This window comes from Podarcis erhardii (genome assembly GCF_964252035.2).
Source record: "Podarcis erhardii genome assembly, chromosome: 4".
In the NCBI taxonomy this organism is placed as follows: domain Eukaryota; kingdom Metazoa; phylum Chordata; class Lepidosauria; order Squamata; family Lacertidae; genus Podarcis; species Podarcis erhardii.
The window spans coordinates 34,948,880-34,969,734 of record NC_138508.1 but is presented as its reverse complement, the minus strand read 5'-3'; the positions used below and the strand labels follow the sequence as shown (position 1 = coordinate 34,969,734).

At 43.1% G+C, this 20,855-nt stretch overlaps 1 protein-coding gene across 1 annotated transcript; it reads left to right on the top strand.

Annotated features, from left to right (window-relative positions):
- Nucleotides 1-6,449: 6,449 nt before the first annotated feature.
- TBX19 (T-box transcription factor 19) lies at nt 6,450-17,379 on the top strand (the record flags this gene model as incomplete). The annotated part of the gene is made up of 7 exons (XM_081859785.1): nt 6,450-6,710; nt 9,076-9,210; nt 10,415-10,476; nt 10,822-10,883; nt 12,298-12,486; nt 14,274-14,409; nt 15,793-17,379. The coding sequence occupies 7 exons, from the start codon at nt 6,450-6,452 to the stop codon at nt 16,034-16,036; spliced, it is 1,089 nt and encodes a 362-aa protein (XP_081715911.1). The 3' UTR covers nt 16,037-17,379.
- Between the last annotated feature and the right edge of the window lie 3,476 nt (nt 17,380-20,855).

Here is a 20,855-nt window from a genome sequence, read left to right as displayed (position 1 = left end):
ATCAAGATATGCCTGATCTATTGTACAATGGAAATTAGGTGTGGTAAGGCTAAATTATCTCCCTCAAGTACCATATTCAGATATATAATTGCAATAATTTATTTGTTGTTGTTTAGTCGTTTAGTCGTGTCCGACTCTTCGTGACTCCATGGACCAGAGCACGCCAGGCACTCCTGTCTTCCACTGCCTCCCGCAGTTTGGTCAAACTCATGTTCATAGCTTCAAGAACACTGTCCAACCATCTCGTCCTCTGTCATCCCCTTCTCCTTGTGCCCTCCATCTTTCCCAACATCAGGGTCTTTTCCAGGGAGTCTTCTCTTCTCATGAAGTGGCCAAAGTATTGGAGCCTCAGCTTCGCGATCTGTCCTTCCACTCAGGGCTGATTTCCTTAAGAATGGATAGGTTTGTTCTTCTTGCAGTCCATGGGACTCTCAAGAGTCTCCTTCAGCACCATAATTCAAAAGCATCAATTCTTCTGCGATCAGCCTTCTTTATGGTCCAGCTCTCACTTCCATACATCACTACTGGGAATACCATAGCTTCTACTATACGGACCTTTGTTGGCAAGGTGATGTCTCTAATAATTTATAGCTTATCATAAAATTGTCAATAATTACCTATGCTAATTTAAATGAATCCGGCAATATTGATGTTGAATTTATCTTCCCTTATGAAGGTGAAGTAAGCATCTTGAAAACTATGTCTTCTCCCATTTCTCAGCAGAGTATACTGAGTATACAGGAGAATATTCTGCAATTTCCACCCTGTTCCATTATGTTTTATTTAGCCAATAGTTTACTGAAGCATTAACTGCTTCACTAATCACTGGCACCATGTGTTTTAACCAATGTTAATATGAGAGAGTGCAACTCTCAGCAGGAGCAATGATGTCGTGATATGCATTGCAGGCTGTTTGGACTAGCTCAGGGATGTCCAACCAGCAGATTGTGATCTACCGGTAGATCCTCCCCCTAGGAGTGGGCTCCTATGAATGGTTGTGTAAATCCTCCCTCAAAAAAGAGCTCAACAACTCTGGGCAATCCACCCACCCCACGCACACTCCTCCTCTCTCCAATGACAATGGGTAGATCATTGCCAGGACTAGATGATCCTTGGACTAGATGATCCTTGGGTTCCCCTCCACCTCTATATGATTCTATGATCTGCCAGAGTGCTTTTTGTTGTAAGCCTAGGAGATGTGTCTAGCCTGCACATCATCCTTTTGTTATGTTGGCTACGCTTGACTCAGAGGGTGACTGGTCCAAGATTACTCAGTGAATTTAGTAACTGATCAGAGATAAAGCCCAAGTCTCTCCAGCTCAACATATATTTAAAAAAACTGAATTCAGTTAGAAATCAGCATTTGACACCCTCTCCAAAATCAAGGAATACAACATGATGGTGTGCAATGTCTACCTATAAAGCAAACATGCAGTTTCCCAAACACACTTTCTCAAGTAAACATATAATGAACACTTACAATGATATTTTTACACTGGCTGGTAGATCCTTCAAGGTCTAGGATGATATTCAATTAGAATTCAACTAGATCCACTGAATTCAATTAACATGACTTATGTTCATTAATTTTAATAAGGACTGTTCTGAGTAAAACTACGCTTAGTTAATGGACTATTCCACTTGTAAAGCCATCTACGTCAGTATTATGAGAGTATTATGAGAGGAGAAAATGTTTTCCCTATGTCTTTTCTCCATACTGCTGACCACATGCAGTTTTATATGCTCCCATCATGTCCCTTCTTATTAACCTTTTTTCTCAACTAAAATGCCCTAGATATTTAGGCTGTTATTCAGGGGATTCAGATGATTTATCGCCAAACTGAGTTTTGTAAGCATGATGAATTTATAAGACCATCCCTTTGCAGTCTCACAAGTGCAATCTGGGCAAGAAAAGCACTCTGAAATGGAACAAGTGGTTGCAGGGGTACCAACTTGAATAAAATATTGTGGGGGCCCAGGTAAGGCTGCCCCTCACATAATTGATCGCATGACGCAGTGCACACACACCATTTGAATGGGAATGCCCATCAACTTAGCAGGGGCCCAACCCCCTCAAATATTTTATTGTGGGGGCTGAAGCCCCCACGGCCCCTAGGAGTGGGCTCCTATGAATGGTTGTGTAAACTGGTTCTTGGTTTTGAGTGCTGGGCGTGAACAGAAAGTATTAGCATTCTTTTGAGAAAACTTAATCACACTACTTCCCTTCACCCACCTTCACTTCATTCCCCTGAATTAGCTCCTTAATCTCAAATACAGGAAACCTGCACAAGTTATTTTTCCAGTTTCAAGGAAGTATGGTCTGATGTTGAGCAGAAGATTTGCTGTTGAGAAATATATAACAGGTAAATGGGCAGATTTGTATATCCATCAAGTAATATCCCCACAGATTGCTGTTGAACGCTGTTACTTCTCCCATTTCTAGCAGGTATTTGCATCTGCACAGACCCACTTTCCATTCACTGTTTCAGTTGAGGCATTAAACCATTTTCATTAATGGAAATATAGTTCTTGAGCAGAATAATTAGACCCTCCTCAGAAAAGATAAAAGCTTGGTGATTTGAATGGAAGATTCTTCTTCAGAGGCAGCCAATTGCCTAATCAGGCTGTCTCCCACCTGACAGTCAGTAATTAGAAAATGGTTGTGTGTGCATGTTAAAACCTTAACACACAGGTGTCATCCTCCTGCTGGGACATAGTGGGGGGAAGAGCAAGTCTGTGGCAAAAGGCTGAGGTGAGCACATTTGTTCCACTGCGGCTAATTAATTGGTTTAGGTTCAGATCTGTGGGGTTGTTGTTGCTGCTTTTTTTTTTTTAAGTCATCTGAGAAGTTTCTGACATTAAAGTCACCATGACTGATTTGGGCTGCAAGAAACATAGTGACTGCACTGTCTCCAGGCTGCTCAATGTGGTGGAGAACGAGCTCCAAGCTGGCAGAGACAAAGGAGACCCCACCGAAAAACAGCTCCAGGTTGTCTTAGAGGATGCTGCACTATGGCAGAGATTCAGAGAAGTTACTAATGAGATGATTGTCACGAAGAATGGCAGGTGAGTCTTATCTTCTGCTTAGAGGAAGCGCGGGATGAAGAGAACTGTTTATGGGACAGCAGCTTAACTGTGCACTTAGTTTATTCAACAACTCACTGGGGGGATTCTCCTGCGCAAGACCCATTGAATGGGACTGAACGAGAACAGGGAGTAGTAGCACGAATGCACAGCTCCCAGTTGTTTTAGTGGTGCTTGGGCAGGATACTTTGCCAGTGGATTGCACCCAGATACTTCTTTGAACAAATGCTGGTCTTTCTTGATATATGAACAAACCTGCCCATTTACCCTTTTCCAGAATTCAGAGGTTGTTGAGAGCTGCTATTTCTGTAGATTTGGCGATGGAATATCTGAGTGATGTGTACGTAGCTGATGGATGTTAATGAATAAGCAGAAAGTTAAAAGAACTAAAACATTCATCTTCTGGAATAGTATTTTCGTTAGCAGTACACAGTCTTATTGACTGAGTGATTGCATTTATATCCCATCTTTTCTCCAGGGAGCTCAAGGTGGTGGTTGTGATGCTCCTTCTCCTCATTTAATCCCCACAAGAATCCTGTGAGGTAGATTAGGCTGAGAAGCATGACTGGTCCAAGATTACCCAGTGAGCTTCATAGCTGAGAGGGGATCTGAACCCTGGGCTACTAGGTCCTAGTCTGACACTCTAACCCCCACCCTCAGAGATACAGAACTTTCTTGCAGAAAGATTGTACCTTATAAGGGCTCCATTGGATGTGATTTTCCCGCACAGATATCTATCTATATAACCTATGTGTTTTACAACTAGCATGGCAAATGTACGCAAATTACTTTATTTTAATTTGTACTCTGCTTTTCAGTTCACAACAGAACCCCCCAAAATAGAATTAACATCAAAATGCAAAGCCAGCCAAAAACACATTAATGAAATAAACATTAAAACAAAAAGTGGTGACCCATTCAACATATGTGCACATTATGCAATTAGCGATGGGTTTTCATGACATCTAAATGGTCATGTGTGTTTTTCTCATATATGATGGGGCACACACAGGTCTGACATCATGGCAGAAAGAGCGCATGAATACCCAATCTGATTTTTGCCAAAATCCACCCAGAACTTTGTTAAAATATTGATTTACATTGTTCGTTGACAAAATGAACATGGTTAGAATCAGGGGGTTACACGGAATCTGTTCTCAACCCCCCAAAATTAGGTCAAACTGACAGTGCATTCCTAACCATACTTGTTCAGAACTTTGGGCTCAAAAGAGCGTCACTCCATAGAATATTATAGGATTGCTACCTCATATATATGTTTTCTGGTGAACCAGAAACTTGAAATCTTTCAGGGTCAACACAAAATATTGAGAAGCCCTAGATATTTTGCTGCTGAAGTAAAGGACAGTATGGGACACAAATACTGGCTGCCTCTGCTTCACATGCAGGCTGCCTGAGGAGGCTACCTCATTCTACCTAATATTAGGGCCAGCCTTGTTTGTTCCTTGAGGGTATAGTACCTCTGAACACTTCGTTTTCATTTAACTATGATGGTTAATGTTCATGGATGATAGGTCTATCAAAGGTTTTATCTTAGTGGTCAGTATGGGCCTAAAGGGTAAATGGACAGCAATGATAATGGCAAGGAGGGGCAGTTGGGTATCTGAGAATATCGTGCCCAAGTTCCTCTCAGAACCTGGAACCAGCGTTAAATAAATGCATCAGATGAACCATTTTGGTACTGAAATGTGCTTAAATGCAGTTGTTGTTTGTAAGAGAGAGGGAAGGGGAGATTGGCAAGCAAATCCCCTCTCAGTTGGATTGATGATGTAGTGACATTTCTCTGATGAAAACAGGAATGTCCTATTCCATCCCTTCCAACATTTCTCTGGCAAAAATAGGAACGTCCCAAGGAAAAGTGGGATCTTCTAGGATCAAATCAGAAAATGGGGCAGCTTTTGTAAATTCAGGTCTGTCCCTGGAAAATCAGGACACTTGGAGGGTCTGGATGAATACTTGGGCTGCGCACACACCATACATTCAAAGCATATGACCCCCCCCCAAGAATCTTGAGGACTACGTAGCTACAATTCCCAGCATCCTTAGCAGGGGGAGGCCATGTGTTTTAAATGTGCTTTAAATAAAATTGTGTCTATGCAGTCTTGAATGACTTTAAAAGGGGATTGGACAAATTCATGGAGAATAAAGTTATCAGTGTCTACCAGTCATGATGGTGGAGTATGGCCTTCAGCATCAGACTAGGCGGCATGTTTCTGAGTACTGGTTTCCGGGGGACTCACATCCTTTTTGCAGACTTCCTGTAGGCATCTGATTGGCCACTATGAGAACAGGATGCTGGACAAAGGAGATCCAGAAGTGGGGTTCTTAACTCTTTATTAGAAACAGAAAACGTTGCCCTGGTCATAATGCATGCTAGCTTATGCAATCATGGCTGGCTGTTTTGGTGAAAGCACATTGTGATGTTAAAGCGTGTTCTCCTTCATGGAGAGCACGTGTTGCGGTGGGGGCCGCCAGAACACTCCAAAGTTGGGGGCGGGCTAATTGATCGTTGGCCACTGATGTGATTGGACTTCCCTTGTTGTTGGGAAGAAGTTAATGTTGCCATTTGTTGATTGACAGCCAGAAATGCTAAAACTCCTTGCACTAGGCTAGGGCTTCCTCTTTTCGCCCGTGCATCGGATTGCCTGTCCCCCCTCCCTAGAATTAGGGTTGTTCGCTTTGACCTTGCTGTGCCTGTCATGGGGTCGCCTGCTCTTGGGGCAGGGGCCCGGTAGGAATTTTGTCCATCTGGCTGGTTGGCTGGGGCCATTTGGTTTTTGCCTACTGCATAGCAAATCGTCACAACTTGTAAGGTTGCGGTTAGGCATTGGTTTATGGTTTGGTTGGTTGAGGGGCATGGATTGGCTGTGCCTGCCCCTCTAATGCTGCTGCTGCAAGGGATTCCATTAAAGGAATTGAGGGCTAACTATTGCCTGTCCACTCTATCAAGGGGGCTCGGGCCATAGCAATGAGCTCCTGGTTGCATTTGGGGAGGGCTGAGGGCAGCTTCCCTGCTCCGTCGCTACCCCCAAGTGTATTCCCCTTTTCTGACTTTCACATCGTACGGAATGTCAGTCTGTCCCCCATGGTGGGGGCAGATAGTCGCAACCAATGCCTAAGCAACCACTCACATTTTTGTATTTTAATAAAGTTGTGGCCAAAATTATGCCAAAAACCTTAAACAAAAATTCTGTGTGATGTGTGAGTTATTGGGGTGGCCCTGGGGACCTCGACACACAAACAGATCCAGACATAATTTATAAGGAAGTTACTGAACAAGTAATTGAGAAAGATGATTTCTGAGTTTTAATGCCCCCCCCCATTCCTCATGTTTCTCTTACAGACGGATGTTCCCTGTCTTAAAGATCAGTGTCTCGGGCTTGGATCCCAATGCCATGTATTCTTTCCTGCTTGATTTTGCTCCGACTGACAGCCACCGCTGGAAGTATGTGAATGGAGAATGGGTCCCAGCTGGAAAGCCAGAGCCGTCGAATCACAGCTGCGTCTATATCCACCCAGACTCTCCCAACTTTGGGGCGCACTGGATGAAGGCTGCGGTATCTTTCAGTAAAGTGAAACTTACCAACAAGTTGAATGGCAATGGGCAGGTATGGCACCCTGTTTCCTCCATGCCTCTTGGCTTTGGTTTCAGGCTTCTACCATTCAAGAAATATCAAGGGTGCATTTATGCAATTAAAAGGGCCCTTAGAGGCCTCTTCACCCACAGATGCCAATTATTCCATGGAGTCCAAATGTAAACAGGAATAAACAGGTCTTAATTGGGGCTTTCAGATTTTAATGGACTCCTTGATGTTAAGAGAGACAGAGTGCGCTGTGGTTTAACCATCAGGGATGTTTCCCCCTATAGTTTTTTCTTGTGTGTTAAGGTTTTTACACAGGACTTCAGAGAAGGGGGGAATGATTGTGGGTATTAAGGTTTTGTTTTCTCCCCCATGCCGTTTGGTGCATAAGTGGAATGTTGGCAATAGTCAGGTACTCGAATAAAAGGCTTCTCCTAAATGAAATAATTACTGTGCTTGCTTTTGCTTCATGATAATTATCAATATTCCATTGAATCATCTTTGGCCTTGGGAATAATAATAGAAAACATGTACCTGTACCAGAAAATAAGTGGCATTCTCTCCGAGACCCTTAAAAATGCAAAGAGGAAAGTTGGCTCTGTTGGGCTGTTTGTAGCTTTAGATGCATATTAAAAACAATGTTACGCCTTGTCTTTGACTTGTTTTGTGCAGAACTCTTGTATTGGAGCAAAACTGTCAGAAAACCCATTAGCAAGCAACGGGTGAACTTTCAATCTTGTATGCTCTAGTTTGTTGGTGGTCACAGGCAGTCAGGATCTTAATGAATCTAGCCTTCTGAGAAAGATATGAAGTGGGAAATGGCGCTCAGTATCACATCAGATAAGAAAACAGAGGCACAGAGGACCTCTGGCTTGCCAGTTCAGTCACACAGCGGAATAGTAGCAAAGCTGAAATGGAATCCTGGCTTCCCAAATGCTGAGCCTATATCCTAAGTACAAGATTGTTCAGTCATGGAAATGAATAAAGAGAACTGGGAATGCAATGCCATTAATCCTCAGTAGCTCCTATTCTAAATAGTTAGTGATAGACAGTAGCTGCATATAAACTGCAATACAGATGTCTTAGCTGTTGTGGTGGTGCCTAAACACTCATGCAGGAAGAGGAAGAAGAGTTTGGATTTGATATCCCGCTTTATCACTACCTGAAGGAGTCTCAAAGGGGCTAATATTCTCCTTTCCCTCCCCCACAACAAACACTCTGTGAGGTGAGTGGGGCTGAGAGACTTCAAAGAAGTGTGACTAGCCCAAGATCACCCAGCAGCTGCATGTGGAGGAGCGGGGACATGAACCCGGTTCACCAGAATACAAGGCTACCACTTTTAACCACTACACCACACTGGCTCCCTGCAGTGCTGTAGTCCTATGTTTTTTGTTGCGATGGTGGTGCAGCTAGATAATTTTATTTCTTGAACCTAATGGGAGGGGGGCTTTTATTTTTTTGAAAACTTGTTTTTATTATTTTCGTTAAATATTACAAACAACAAACATAACCACACAAAATTATTTCAGTTATAAGTTTGTACATAGCAAAGCACAGTACAGAAGCAAGGAAAGTATCCACCAGTGTGATTTTGTGAGCACTCTGCTCTCATGCAATTCATGTTATCACAAGGATACTGTGCCTCGTGCGTGATGCCCCCACTTTCAATGAGCCCTCACGTGGCCTCTCCACATACAAGCCTGAGAGACCAGTGGATGCCCACATATCAGGACTGAATGATTCACAGCTAATTTACATTCTTTTTCTCCCATAGTATGACAGTGCATTGGGACGGCCCTCTTGGTTTGCCTAGTTTTTCAGGCAGTTGAGGTGATCGGGGCTACTGATATTTGTTATTTTTTAAAAAAATACTGCACATCTGAGTGATTCCAAGAGAGATATGTTGTGCTGCATGATTCCTTCAGCTAGCTCTCCAACCTCTCTCTCGCCTCAGTAGTGCTTCCTTTTCACACATGTGTGCATTCACGCATAACTTTCCCTCTCCCCTAAGCTGGAGTAGGTAAGATAGAGCCATGTAGGCCAGGGGGAGGCCAACATGGTGCCCTCAAGATGTTTCGGACTACAACTTCCATCATCCTTGGATATTGGCCATACTAACTGGGAAATGATGGTAGATGTTGTCTATAACATCTGGAGGGCACCATGTTGGCTACCATTGATGCAGGCCAATGATATGGAATTGAATAAGACATTAGACCTGATCCAGGGCTAATTCAGACTATGCCTAAGCCCCACTGAAGTCAAAGGAAGTAACCAGTCTCAGCTCATTTCAGTTTCATTGCTTTCAATGAGACGTGATCACAATTAGTTTTTTTGTTGATTCAGGACCATTATTTCTGGTCAATCTCTGCCTCACTTTTTCTTGCCACAGATTATGTTGAATTCTCTGCACAAATATGAGCCGCAAGTTCATATTGTTCGAGTTGGAGGCCCACACAGGATGGTAATGAATTGTTCCTTTCCTGAAACTCAGTTCATAGCTGTGACTGCTTACCAAAATGAAGAGGTAGGTGGGTATAAAACATCAAAACAGCTGGGAATTGTTTAAGAAAACCCTATAACTGTGTACGCTAAAACCAGTGATATGCTTCTCTACTTAAATGCTAAAATTAGGATGAAAGGGGTGGGTTTTTTTGGTTAAAATTGTATTTTAATCTTGATTGTAAGCCACCCTGAATATCCTATAGAAAGGCAGGATATAAATGATGATAAACAATTTAATATAGAACAACAATAGTCAGCCTTCATCAAAATGCGACACTTCCACTTATTTATTTTTCTGTCCACTTTCATAGTTGGATGGTCAATTTTATGTTAAGATTTCATCTTTTTAATGTAGAATTTGTTAGACCTAATCTGTGCCTAGTTCTCTCTCTCTCTCTCTCTCTCTCTCTCTCTCTCTCTCTCTCTTTCTCTTTCTCTCTTTCTCTCTTTACTGCAGGTAGCCTATGGGGAAAAGTATTGAGCCCTATTTTGGCCTTTGAAGTAAACATATAAGGGATCAATGTTCCTGTGTATATTCCCTACACATCTTCCTAAGTCCAATATGAAGGTCTGAAAGCAGATTTTAAGTGTGATTGGGTGAATATGCTTAGAATCCTCCTTGCAAACAGAAACCTTGTGTTATCCAGGTGCCCAGTCATGCACGTTCTAAGCATGTTCACCGAACCACAAGACCTGTATGCTGAACATGGAAGGTCAGAAGTGGCATTAATGTACATAGGGAGAATGGAAGGAGGTTGTCTGTGTGTGCATGCCCGCCCACTCTGCCCACTTTTAGTCACATGTGTTTCCCCTAAACACCAGAATAGGGCTTTAGTTCTTGCTTATTTTAATGATACTATGTAAAGGAGAAAGAAACAAATTCTATCCATGTTGTTGTGGCCTTTTAACCATCTTTTTGGCTTCTCTAGGGACACTGTGGATGTTGGCACTGGGATGCTGCCCAATAGCATATGGAACAGAAATTCGGGGCCTATAATTCATTTTCTTCCAGCAGCAAACTAAATGCCACTGCTTCATAAGAGGGCAGTCCTTCAGTATAGTGAACCCACTGACTTATAACTACATGATTAAATAGAATGCAAGTTTCCGCGAGAGTGATTGCCTCTGGCAAAACTTACTCTGGAAAATGGCAGGCTTCAGATGATCAATTGTCAAACGTCAATTTTTCTTGCTAATGCAACTCTTTTTCTTTTTCCAAACTCAAGATAACAGCTCTCAAGATCAAGTACAACCCCTTTGCCAAAGCTTTTCTGGACGCAAAAGAAAGGTGAATTTATTTCCTAATAAGCCTCATTATACCTGCTGCCCTTTTGTGCTGTAGTGACCTCAGATAATCGTCCCCAGGCTTGCTACTTGCTCTGTTGGCAGAATAAACATGTAAGGTGCACTGTGATGATGGGGCATTAAAACAATAACAACATTTGTACCCCATACTCCCCACAAGAAACATTCTGGACTTTCCCTCTTGTTTCCCCCTCACAAAAAGCAGGTAAGGTTGAAAAATAATGATCAGACCAAGGTTACTCAATTAATTCCATGGTTAAATGGGGAGGCATCTGTGTGGACGTGGTTTTGCTAGAACTGAAATAACCTTAATAATACTATCTTTCAGAAACCACCCCAAGGATGCTTCAGATATTGTCTCTGAAAGTCAGCACATCACATATTCTCACTGTAAGTTTTGCTTTTTGATTTCTTTGTCATATTTGGGAATGCCAATGACCAATTGGCTCGAGCATCTTGATCTGTCAGTGGTTAGTACCAGAAAGGCTTCTGGGGGGATAACTAACCTTACCTTCTAACATCAGGAACATTACTTCTATTTTCAACAGCTACCATTTGACTTATACTTCCCCTCCCAGCTCTACATCCTTTGATTAGCATTGTATGCCGGATATCATCTGGTTGTTGATGGGATGACATATAACCAGAAGGTTTCTTCTACCTACAACAGTTTGTTTGCTGCTTATTTATTTGTTTATTTTGTCCCCAACCTTTCTGTTGTGTGCTGCTTGCATGCTAAGCCATTTGCACTTCCTAAATTACCAGCATGCTAAGCTGGTTGCACTTCCTTCATTACCAGATTCTTACGGTTTTCTTAGAATCATAGAACAGACCCTGAGCATCATCTAGTCCAATTCCCTGCAATTCAGGGATCCCAACTAAAGCATCAATCACAGATGGCCATCTAATCTCTGCTTAAAGACCTCCAGTGAAGGCGAATCAATCACCTTCCAAGGGTGTACATTGCATTGTGAAACAGCTCTTACCATCAGAAAGTTCTTCCTGATGTTGAGTCATAATCTTTTGTAACTTGAATCCATTGGTTTGGGTCCTACCTTCCAGAGTAGGAGACAACAAGCTTGCTCCATCCTCCATGTGACAACCCTTTGGATTTTTGAAAATGGCTGTCATATCTCCTCTCAGTCACCTCTTATGCAGGCTAAAAACATACCCAACCCCCTCAAGAGTTCCCCATAAGAATGGATACAAAAACCTATGGAATATGCAGAAATGGTGAAACTTACTGGAAGAATAAGAAATCAAGACAACAAAACTTTTACAAAAGAATGGAAATGGTGTATTGAATATTTACAGATAAATTATAAACAGATAAAAACATTAGCAGGATTATTGTAATAACCTGCAGTTTTATAAGAGTATATATTTAAAGAAGATGATTAAATGCGTAAATTATGTTAATTTGGATATGCAGAAGGTATTACAAATAAATTTAAGGAAACGCAGAAAGAGGGGGAAGGAAGTCAAATTTTGAAATGTCAAAATGATTGTAAAATTAGTGAAATGTATAAAATAAGTGAAATGTATAAACTTGAAAAGTTTAAATAAAAAAAAGAGAAACTTTAAAAGAGAGAGAGAGTTCCTCACAAGGCTTGGCTTTATGTTGATAGTGAAACTAAGGCTGTTTGGGTATCTTAAACTAAAAGAATTCCCCCCTCTCTTTGAGCCTGAAACATTTTTGGTAGATTGTGTGTGCGCGCACACACAGAGGCAAAGAAAGGGGCTTTGAGATTGTCATTTGCTGTTATTTTCCTTGATCAATGCTCTTTTCTTAATGTCTCTCTAGTGGGTGGCTGGTTGATTTCTAACCCAGATGCCATGTGCACAGCAGGAAGTTCAAGCTATCAGTATGGTGGGACTTTTCCTCTTCCTGCTGCCCATTCTCACCATGGCTGTGAGCACTATTCGACCCTTCGAGGACATAGGGCTGTTCCATACCCTGCTTCATACATGCAAAGAAATCACTCTCCAACAGGTAAGTTCTTGGCCTGACATTTTAAAAAACTATTTATGGGGAAAGAGCAACGACCTAAAAAGCAACAATAAGGAAGCACACAATTTACATTGCAAATGTTAACATGTGCAAATCAAAAGGCAAAGAAACTGAGAGAGTTTTCCTAGGAGAACTTTCCCCTATTGATTCCACACAGGGATAAATGGTTCCTATTTCTTCTTTAAATTAAGGGCAAAGATATTTGTGATCTCAAAGAATTCCCCTTCCCAAGTTCATGAGTGCATCTTGGGCATCTCTTTTCTGCAATACCCTCCCTTACCTCTTGAGATGTGGGGATGGCAATTACCGGTAGGTTAGGTAAAGGTAAAGGGACCCCTGACCGTTAGGTCCAGTCGTGACCGACTCTGGGGTTGCAGTGCTCATCTCACTTTATTGGCCGAGGGAGCCGGCGTACAGCTTCCAGGTCATGTGGCCAGCATGACTAAGCCGCTTCTGGCGAACCAGAGCAGCACACGTAAACGCTGTTTACCTTCCCGCCAGAGTGGTACCTTGCACTTTGACGTGCTTTCGAACTGCTAGGTTGGCAGGAAGGCAATTAGGTTAGGTGCCTTTTAAAAAGGATTAGACAAATTACAAATATATTGAGCTATTAGCTTTCCATGATTCTAGATTCAGGTAGGTAGCCATGTTGGTCTGATGCAGTCAAAATAAATAAATAAAAATAGTCCAGTTGCACCTTAGAGACCAACTAAGTACCGTATTTTTCGCCCTATAGGGCGCACCAGCCCATATGGCGCACCTAGTTTTTTGGGGGGGGAAATAAAGAAAAAATAATAATTTCCCCCCCAGGCACGGGGCTGGGGCGGGGGAAGCCCGAGCTTCCCCCGACCCCAGCCCCCAGAACAGGCTGCTATCCGCAAGCCTTGGGAGCCCAGCGGGAACTCCCGCCGGTCTCCCCAGGCTTGCGGATATCTGCCCGAAGCCCGGGGCGTGCTCCGCTGCGCTCCCCGGGTTTCGGGCTGCAGGCTGCTGTCCGCAAGCCTTGGGAGCCCGGTGGGAACTCCCGCTGGGCTCCCAAGGCTTGCAGATAGCTTCCTGAAGCCTGGAGAGCAAGAGGGGTCGGTGCACACCGACCCCTCTCACTCTCCAGGCTTCAGCAAAAGCCTGCATTTGCCCCATAGGACGCACACATATTTCCCCTTCATTTTTGGAGGGGAAAACGTGCATCCTATAGGGCGAAAAATATGGTATTTTCTGGGTATGAGCTTTCATGCGCATGCACACTTATTCAGATACACTGAAACAGAAGTCACCAGACCCTTATATATAGTGGGAGGGTGGGGTGGGGTTTTTCTCAGTAGGGTAGTAGGAGATGGGTGATTGACTCAATGGGTATGGTAAACCTGTTGACGACTGCAATTAGTCCTACGGGAAAAAGCATGGGATAGTATGCAGATGACCAAAAATAGCTTTAGCATGTGTAATGAGACAAGAATCCAATATCTCTATTCAGAACTGGTCTTGCCATAGTTTTCAGTTTAGTAAATGCCAGCAGTGCCCTTTAGCTCTCTATATTAGACAAATAGGCCAAACCTTCTGCCAAAGGATAAATGGTCATAAATCTGACATCAGGAATCACAAGACAGAGAAGCCAGTTGGAGAACACTTCAATCTTCCAGGACATTCAATACAGGATCTCAAAGCAGTTACAACAACAAATAAACAAATGCATTCTAATTTGTCATCTTAAAATAATTGTGTTAGAAACATGTCACTGTTGCTAACAACTTCTGCTTCCTTTTCTAAAGTGAATTTGATAGAAAACAGCAACAATGAACTTCAAATGCCATCGGTCCATGAAGGCTGGGCTGCAGTACCCTCCAGTCACCATGGCAACTTGCTCCCAGTGCCACACAACAGTGGTACGGCCACCCCGGGTCCGAGGTAAGCACACCATTGATTTGCAATTGCCCATCGTATCAGCAGCAGCCACCGAGCAACCTTGGAGAACCATCACATATGACAGTGGCCTCCCTGGATATGAATAAGTCTCTTCTTGCTCAACCTTCTCCACAAAATTGTGGAGGAAATGGGTAAAGGTGTGGTCTACACATGCAGCAGAATGAGATGGTAGAATACTAAGATTGTAGAGTGGATTGTTTCACTTGGAATGGCAAGGAAGGGATTCAGTTTTTCCATGGGGGGAAAAGGCCTGGAAGTGAAGCACCAGTACAGTAGGGAGAAAGGCTCTAGCGTAGCCTTACCTTCCATCCTAATTTCCACTTGGATGTAGCTGTAGACAGGGGAGTATTCAATTTGTTTGAAGGATGGCATGTGAGGTGGCAGAATGAGAACAAATTCAAAAATTGCATGAACCCAGGTCCCAGTAGAGACTATGGATTCCAATCTTGTTGTAAAACAATGAAATAACAATGTATAACTTTAAGACAAAAACTCTGCCAATAGTGGGTGGCCTTTACACCTGGTCAAAAAAAGAGGACATGCAATTGCAGAATCTTTTCCTATCCTAGCTTATATGCATGGAGCATACTTAGAAATAAATTAAATAGAAATGCAATACAACCCACCATAGTGGAGCAGACTGGGTGAAAACTGACTGGGAGTTTTGTGTGTCTGCTTAGGGCGCTGTCTAGGTGCAAGTTGTTGACAGACAGCTTCAAGATCTTTGCTTTTGCTTCTTACAATTATTTAAACTGACCAAACAGCCCTTCAAATGAAAGACTAACCTCTGTACAGTAGGACACAAGGCACCCTATTTAATAAAAGGAGCACTGCACCTTTTGAAAGATTTCCATTGCTTCTGTTTGGTTGTGATTTTTTTCAAAATGGCTAGTTTACAGTTAATGGCTAGCTACTTTACAAGGAGTGCTTTACACCCAGCATCCCTAGTAAAGGTAAAGGGACCCCTGACCATTAGGTCCAGTCGTGGCCGACTCTGGGGTTGCGGCGCACATCTTGCTTTATTGGCCGAGGGAGCCAGCATACAGCTTCCGGGTCATGTGGCCAGCATGACTAAGCCGCTTCTGGAGAACCAGAGCAGCGCACGGAAACGCCGTTTACCTTCCCGCCAGAGCGGTACCTATTTATCTACTTGCACTTTGACGTGCTTTCGAACTGCTAAGTTGGCAGGAGCAGGGACCGAGCAACGGGAGCTCACCCCGTTGCGGGGATTCGAACCGCCGACCTTCTGATCGGCAAGTCCTAGGCTCTAGGACCCACAGCGCCACCCACGTCCCTCAGCATCCCTAGAGACCACTGCAAATTTCAACTGTTGAGTGTTGTTGTTTTTGCTTTGCTTTGCTTCAGTCACTATCCATGCCTATGGACAGTCAGCAACAATGCCCTCAACGTGGCCAACCTTGCGAGTGATGCAAGCAGCAGCCCTCCTGGACCATTCCTGAGAAGCAACATTGCATTGCCTGCCACCTCGTCCTCTGCTTCAATTCCTTTGCAGGGTACGGTTGCCGGCAGCATGGAAGCACAACTGGAGCCCACTTTCTCCAGGTTAACAGAGTCCACCTGGGCATCTGTAGCCTCCCATTCGTTTTAAAGGACCACTGGGCAGCACAAGAATGCCTGGTAGCACCCTGGACAGAACAGGATTTAAGGCTGCCATTCTTGCAGCAAAGAAAAGAACATGTTTAGTGATGTGCCGGCTTTTCCACATCTTGAAATCTTGGATGGTGAATTGGGCAAGTATCGTAGGACCAAAAGAAGAACAGGAGACCCCTTCCGCTCTTGCAGTTCCCAGCCTTACAGGCAGAGAGTAAAACAAATCCCGATGAGGAACTCTTGCTACCAGTCATGTCAAATAAGAGAGGAGGAAAGACTCCCATTAAGAAGACATAGAACTTAAAATTATTTCAATCTATTTTCATATAGGTCAGATGGTTTCTCAGGAACATATTCATTACTGAAAGACATTACATCACAGTGCTCTCCTTGAACACTGTCTCTTGAAAGGACATTGCCACGACTTCTTCAGAGTTTAAGCTATAAGAGAGACCAAATGAGTAAGGATATATCTCATTGAACTAACTTACTGGTAAAATAAGAACCTATTCTGCTCATCCTATTCAACCATCCCTGCTTTGAATGTCTATTGTAGGTTGTAAGTGCTTTAAGATCAGAACTGTGTCTCTTCATGTTGTGAGCAACACTTAGCATGCCCACCTGGGAGAGGGGAGATTTTCATTGTATTCCCATCAGCAAGTTCATCCAGCAGATGTTAAATCTAATTTTTTTTGTAATGCTTGGAGTCCTTTTGGTGTTTATAAAAATACTTTTATAAGTGCTTTGTAAAGGCCTTATATGCTGTTCTCCTATATGGAAGATTCGCTGTGTGATTTATTCTGCTCACACAGTGGACAGAATGTTGGACTACATTGATCTGATCTAACAGGGCTCTTACGTTCTTATGACGGTTGCACTCATGCAAGTTGTGGACTTGCAATCGTACATATTTTCATTAACAAGCCATGTGCACAACCAGATGATCAGCCACAGCTACTGGCAATCACTTCATTTATTTTTCTTCACTTGGCTTAGTCACAAAAATAAATCAGTTGCTAATCCATGACCACACATTGAAGTTGGTCAATATGAGCAGGTGCCCAGGGAAGGGCAAAATTGCACAAATTAGTCCTATGATCATCCATCTCCAACTTTATAATATGGTCAATGTTACTTCCTTTACTATTGCTATGTAGTGTTCATGCATGAAGAATGTCATCATGTTCTAACACTGCTAAATGTTGAGTACACTCCATGGCAGATGAGTTCGCCATCCAAGAGATTTGTGGTGTGTTTTCATGATCTTCTTGAGAATTAACATGTCTTGGCTGGATGTAATAAAAATGGAAAATATTATTTTTGAATTTCAACCTGATTCTAGTAGAAATAAAGGAACGTACTGCAATCCAATAATGTCTGTTCAGAAGTAAGATCTCTTGTGGTCAAATAGGGCTTACATCCAGGTCAGTTGGGTATAGGATAGCCACCTTAAATGTGCCATCTTACACTGATATGTCAAGAAAGAGGAAAAGGTATTCAATTTGCATTTTGAATTCGCTTGCTCATTAACAACATTCATAAATGACAAAAAATGAGACTCGGGAGCATTTTTAGTTTCACATTTGCAAATGCTCTTAGGTAGAAGACCTATCAGCTTCTTCTACCTGTAACACCTGTGCAGAAGGAGGACACCTGAAATAACATTGGCCATTCCGCAGGCTGCACATGCCAACTCTGAGCTCATCACTAACAAGGAGGTGCCAGCCAGAGAGAATAAGAGAAATGTAAAATGATTTTCTCCCCCAGACATATTATGTGGGTGGAGGTATAAGCTTGTAAGTTGCAAGGAATGCTCCCCCCCCCAAAATATTTCACACCTTATTTTTCTTACACGTTAATTGGAGAATGGCTTGGGAAATGCATCACATTATGGGGCACAGGATTAGCAGATTCAGTGCAGTTTTTAATCCAACAACATGCACACGGTAGTGATTGTATCTGGTGCCACTGGCAGGCTGCGGCTTCACAGAGCATGTTTGACACAGAAATGCTCTCGCACTGCTGTTCACATATTACAAGGCGTACGTTGTTCCAGAAGGCAGGCACCAATTCTCTGGGACCAGAATAAACTTTGCAACACACTCTCCATTCACCTCCACTCCCACCCTTTGTCTGGTTTGAAAAACTGTAAGGGAAAAACAGGTCTGGAGGACTGGTGGGCTTGTTGAAGAGGGATATTGGGAGGAATCCCTTGCAGCAAAAAGAGAGAGAGAGAAAACATGAAGCGTTTTGTGGCACCTTAAAGTCTGACAAGTGTATTTGCAGCTTAAGCTTTCACAGACTACAGTGTTTGTACTTAAAAGTAGACATGGCACTGTGGCACGAGTGCATAGTCATTATAGATAAATTACAATTGCCCTTTAAAGCACTTCTCCCTGCCTTTGCGACTTAGTTTTAGTTCTTCTGGAGAAAAGAGGCTGACCTCACATTTGTTCTAGGTCTTGGAAGTCCTATTTATTTATTTTATTTCATAAGGTTTCTACACCACTACTTGATTGTAAAATACTTCAAAGCAGTTTACGAAAAGAAAAAACAAGAAAATCAAGGTGGAAAATCACAGCCACTCTCTGGCTATTATGTTATTTGCCTCTCTCTCCTGCTGCTCTCCCAACCTGGCCTGTTACCCACTCCTGTCAGTGCACAGGAAAACACATACTTGCAGAAGGTTTTTGCGAGGATGATAGGGGAAACCTTGTACACAGCCATTGCCTCAGCTTTTTGGAGGAAGGGTAGGCTAAGTAAAACAAAAACAAAAATAAGCATGTAGTTTTAGGCTGAAATCTGAAGGTCCCTGTGAAGGCGTCCTGAGGTTCATGGGATTTTTCAGATCTTAAGAATGTAAGCAGAGGCTGCTGGGTGTGGCCTGTCTAGTCGAGCATCCGGTTCTGACCTTGTCCAACCAGATGCCTATGGAAAACTGAAAGGAGGACCCAAGTGCAACAGCTCCCTATCCTCTGAGGCAAGAGAGAGACCTTTGTCCTTGAAGCTGCAGAAAGCTCTGGACCACAGCTGTTGCTCCTGAAAAGATTGCACTTCCAAAGCCACCCTTCTCTGCCATGGGGGAAAATAATGCACACCAACCCTCCAGATGGTAGATTTTATTATCTTCCAGTTGGAATCAATGGGAGTGCAAATTCTATTAAAAACACAGTGGTACCTTGATTCTCGAATGGCTTAGTTGTCAAACAAATCGGATCCCAAACGCCGCAAACCCGGAAGTAAGTGTTCCGGTTTGCAAACTTTTTCCCAGTGCGCCTAGTCACTGTAGCAGTTTTGCCTTTATGTAATTACCACCGACCTTTCAGCATTTTATTTCCCTCAGCCCATACTACTTTTTTATTCTTCCAAAAGCCGCGTTTACAGATTTAGGCATTTAGGATTGACAGTCGTGCATCTGATAAATGGACCCCAGTCCATGAAATCTTACCCTCAATAAATTTGTTTCTCTTTAAGGTGCCACAAGGCTTGCTGTTGTTGTGTGTATTGGTCTTAGGCTGACACAGAACTATACAACATTTCAGCCCCTAGGTGGCAGACTTGGTCTAAAAATCTTTCCCCAGGAATATTCACAGGTTTATAGATGGACCAGTAGTCTGACCTGGTATAAGGAGGAGTGGAAATGAGGGTGGTCTGTGTGCAAGGCAGTGGGGGGGGGGCGGAGCTGAGAAAGGGGAGGAGAAGCAAGGGGAAAGTGGGTGAAGGTGAAAATGTGGGTGGGGGTGCCAAAAGGAAAGAGGAGGAGGCATGGGAATGGGGGTGAAGATGAAAGTGGGGTGCAAAATGGGTGGCAGAATAGGAGGGGATGGTGGAAGGTGAAAAGAGTGCTTAGATTTTGCAATGTATGTATGGGGTTACCATATGAGTGGATTGTGTGCAGGTGGCGAGGGGGCAGGCATGGCTGAAAAGTGGGGCTGCAGACTAGGAGTGGTTTCAGACACAGGGTTAAGGTAGGTGTAAAAAGAAGCTTAGCCTTTCCTTGGGGCGGGAAGGAGAAGCTCTAGGGGAGTTAGAGTGGCAGCCCCATGTCATATATTAAAAGGTAATGTTTGTATAAAAAATACAGTGGTACCTCAGGTTACAGATGCTTCAGGTTACAGACGCTTCAGGTTACAGACTCCGATAACCCAGAAATATTATCTCGGGTTAAGAACTTTACCTCAGGATGAGAACAGAAATCATGTGGTGGAGGCGCGGTGGCAGCAGTGGGAGACCCCATTAGCTAAAGTGGTACCTCAGGTTAAGAACAGTTTCAGGTTAAGAACGGACCTCCAGAATGAATTAAGTTCTTAACCTGAGGTACCACTGTATAAAACAATCATTTCTCATCCCTGAGAAAGTGGCAAGCAGATGTCTGCCTTCACCCTTTCTTGTAAGGGACAAGTGACTACGAGATGTGTTTAAAATCTTCCCAGCTCTGTGGGCTTAACTTGAGGTTAACGGTCTGCCACTTGCTCTTCAAGGCAGATGCCCCTAGTTTCTTGGTTTTACTTTGAATGACACAATGGAAAAGTGACAGATTATGTAGTAGTAGGATGTGAGCGACCACCATCTGGGAAGGGGAGAAACACGCATGGTGGGAGGAGACTTCAAAGGATGAGAGGAGATTGCGAGGGAGATAGTGGAAAACTTGGGTGAGTGAGGTTTGTGGGGATTAAACACTGACAAACTAGCAAAAAATTGCTCGAACCTTTCTTTTTAAATGTTTATTTTATTTCAAACCAAGTAATAATAATACAAGTAAAAATAAAAATGTACCCCCCACCCCCAAGAGCAGTGTTCATCCCTTTCTCAAAGGT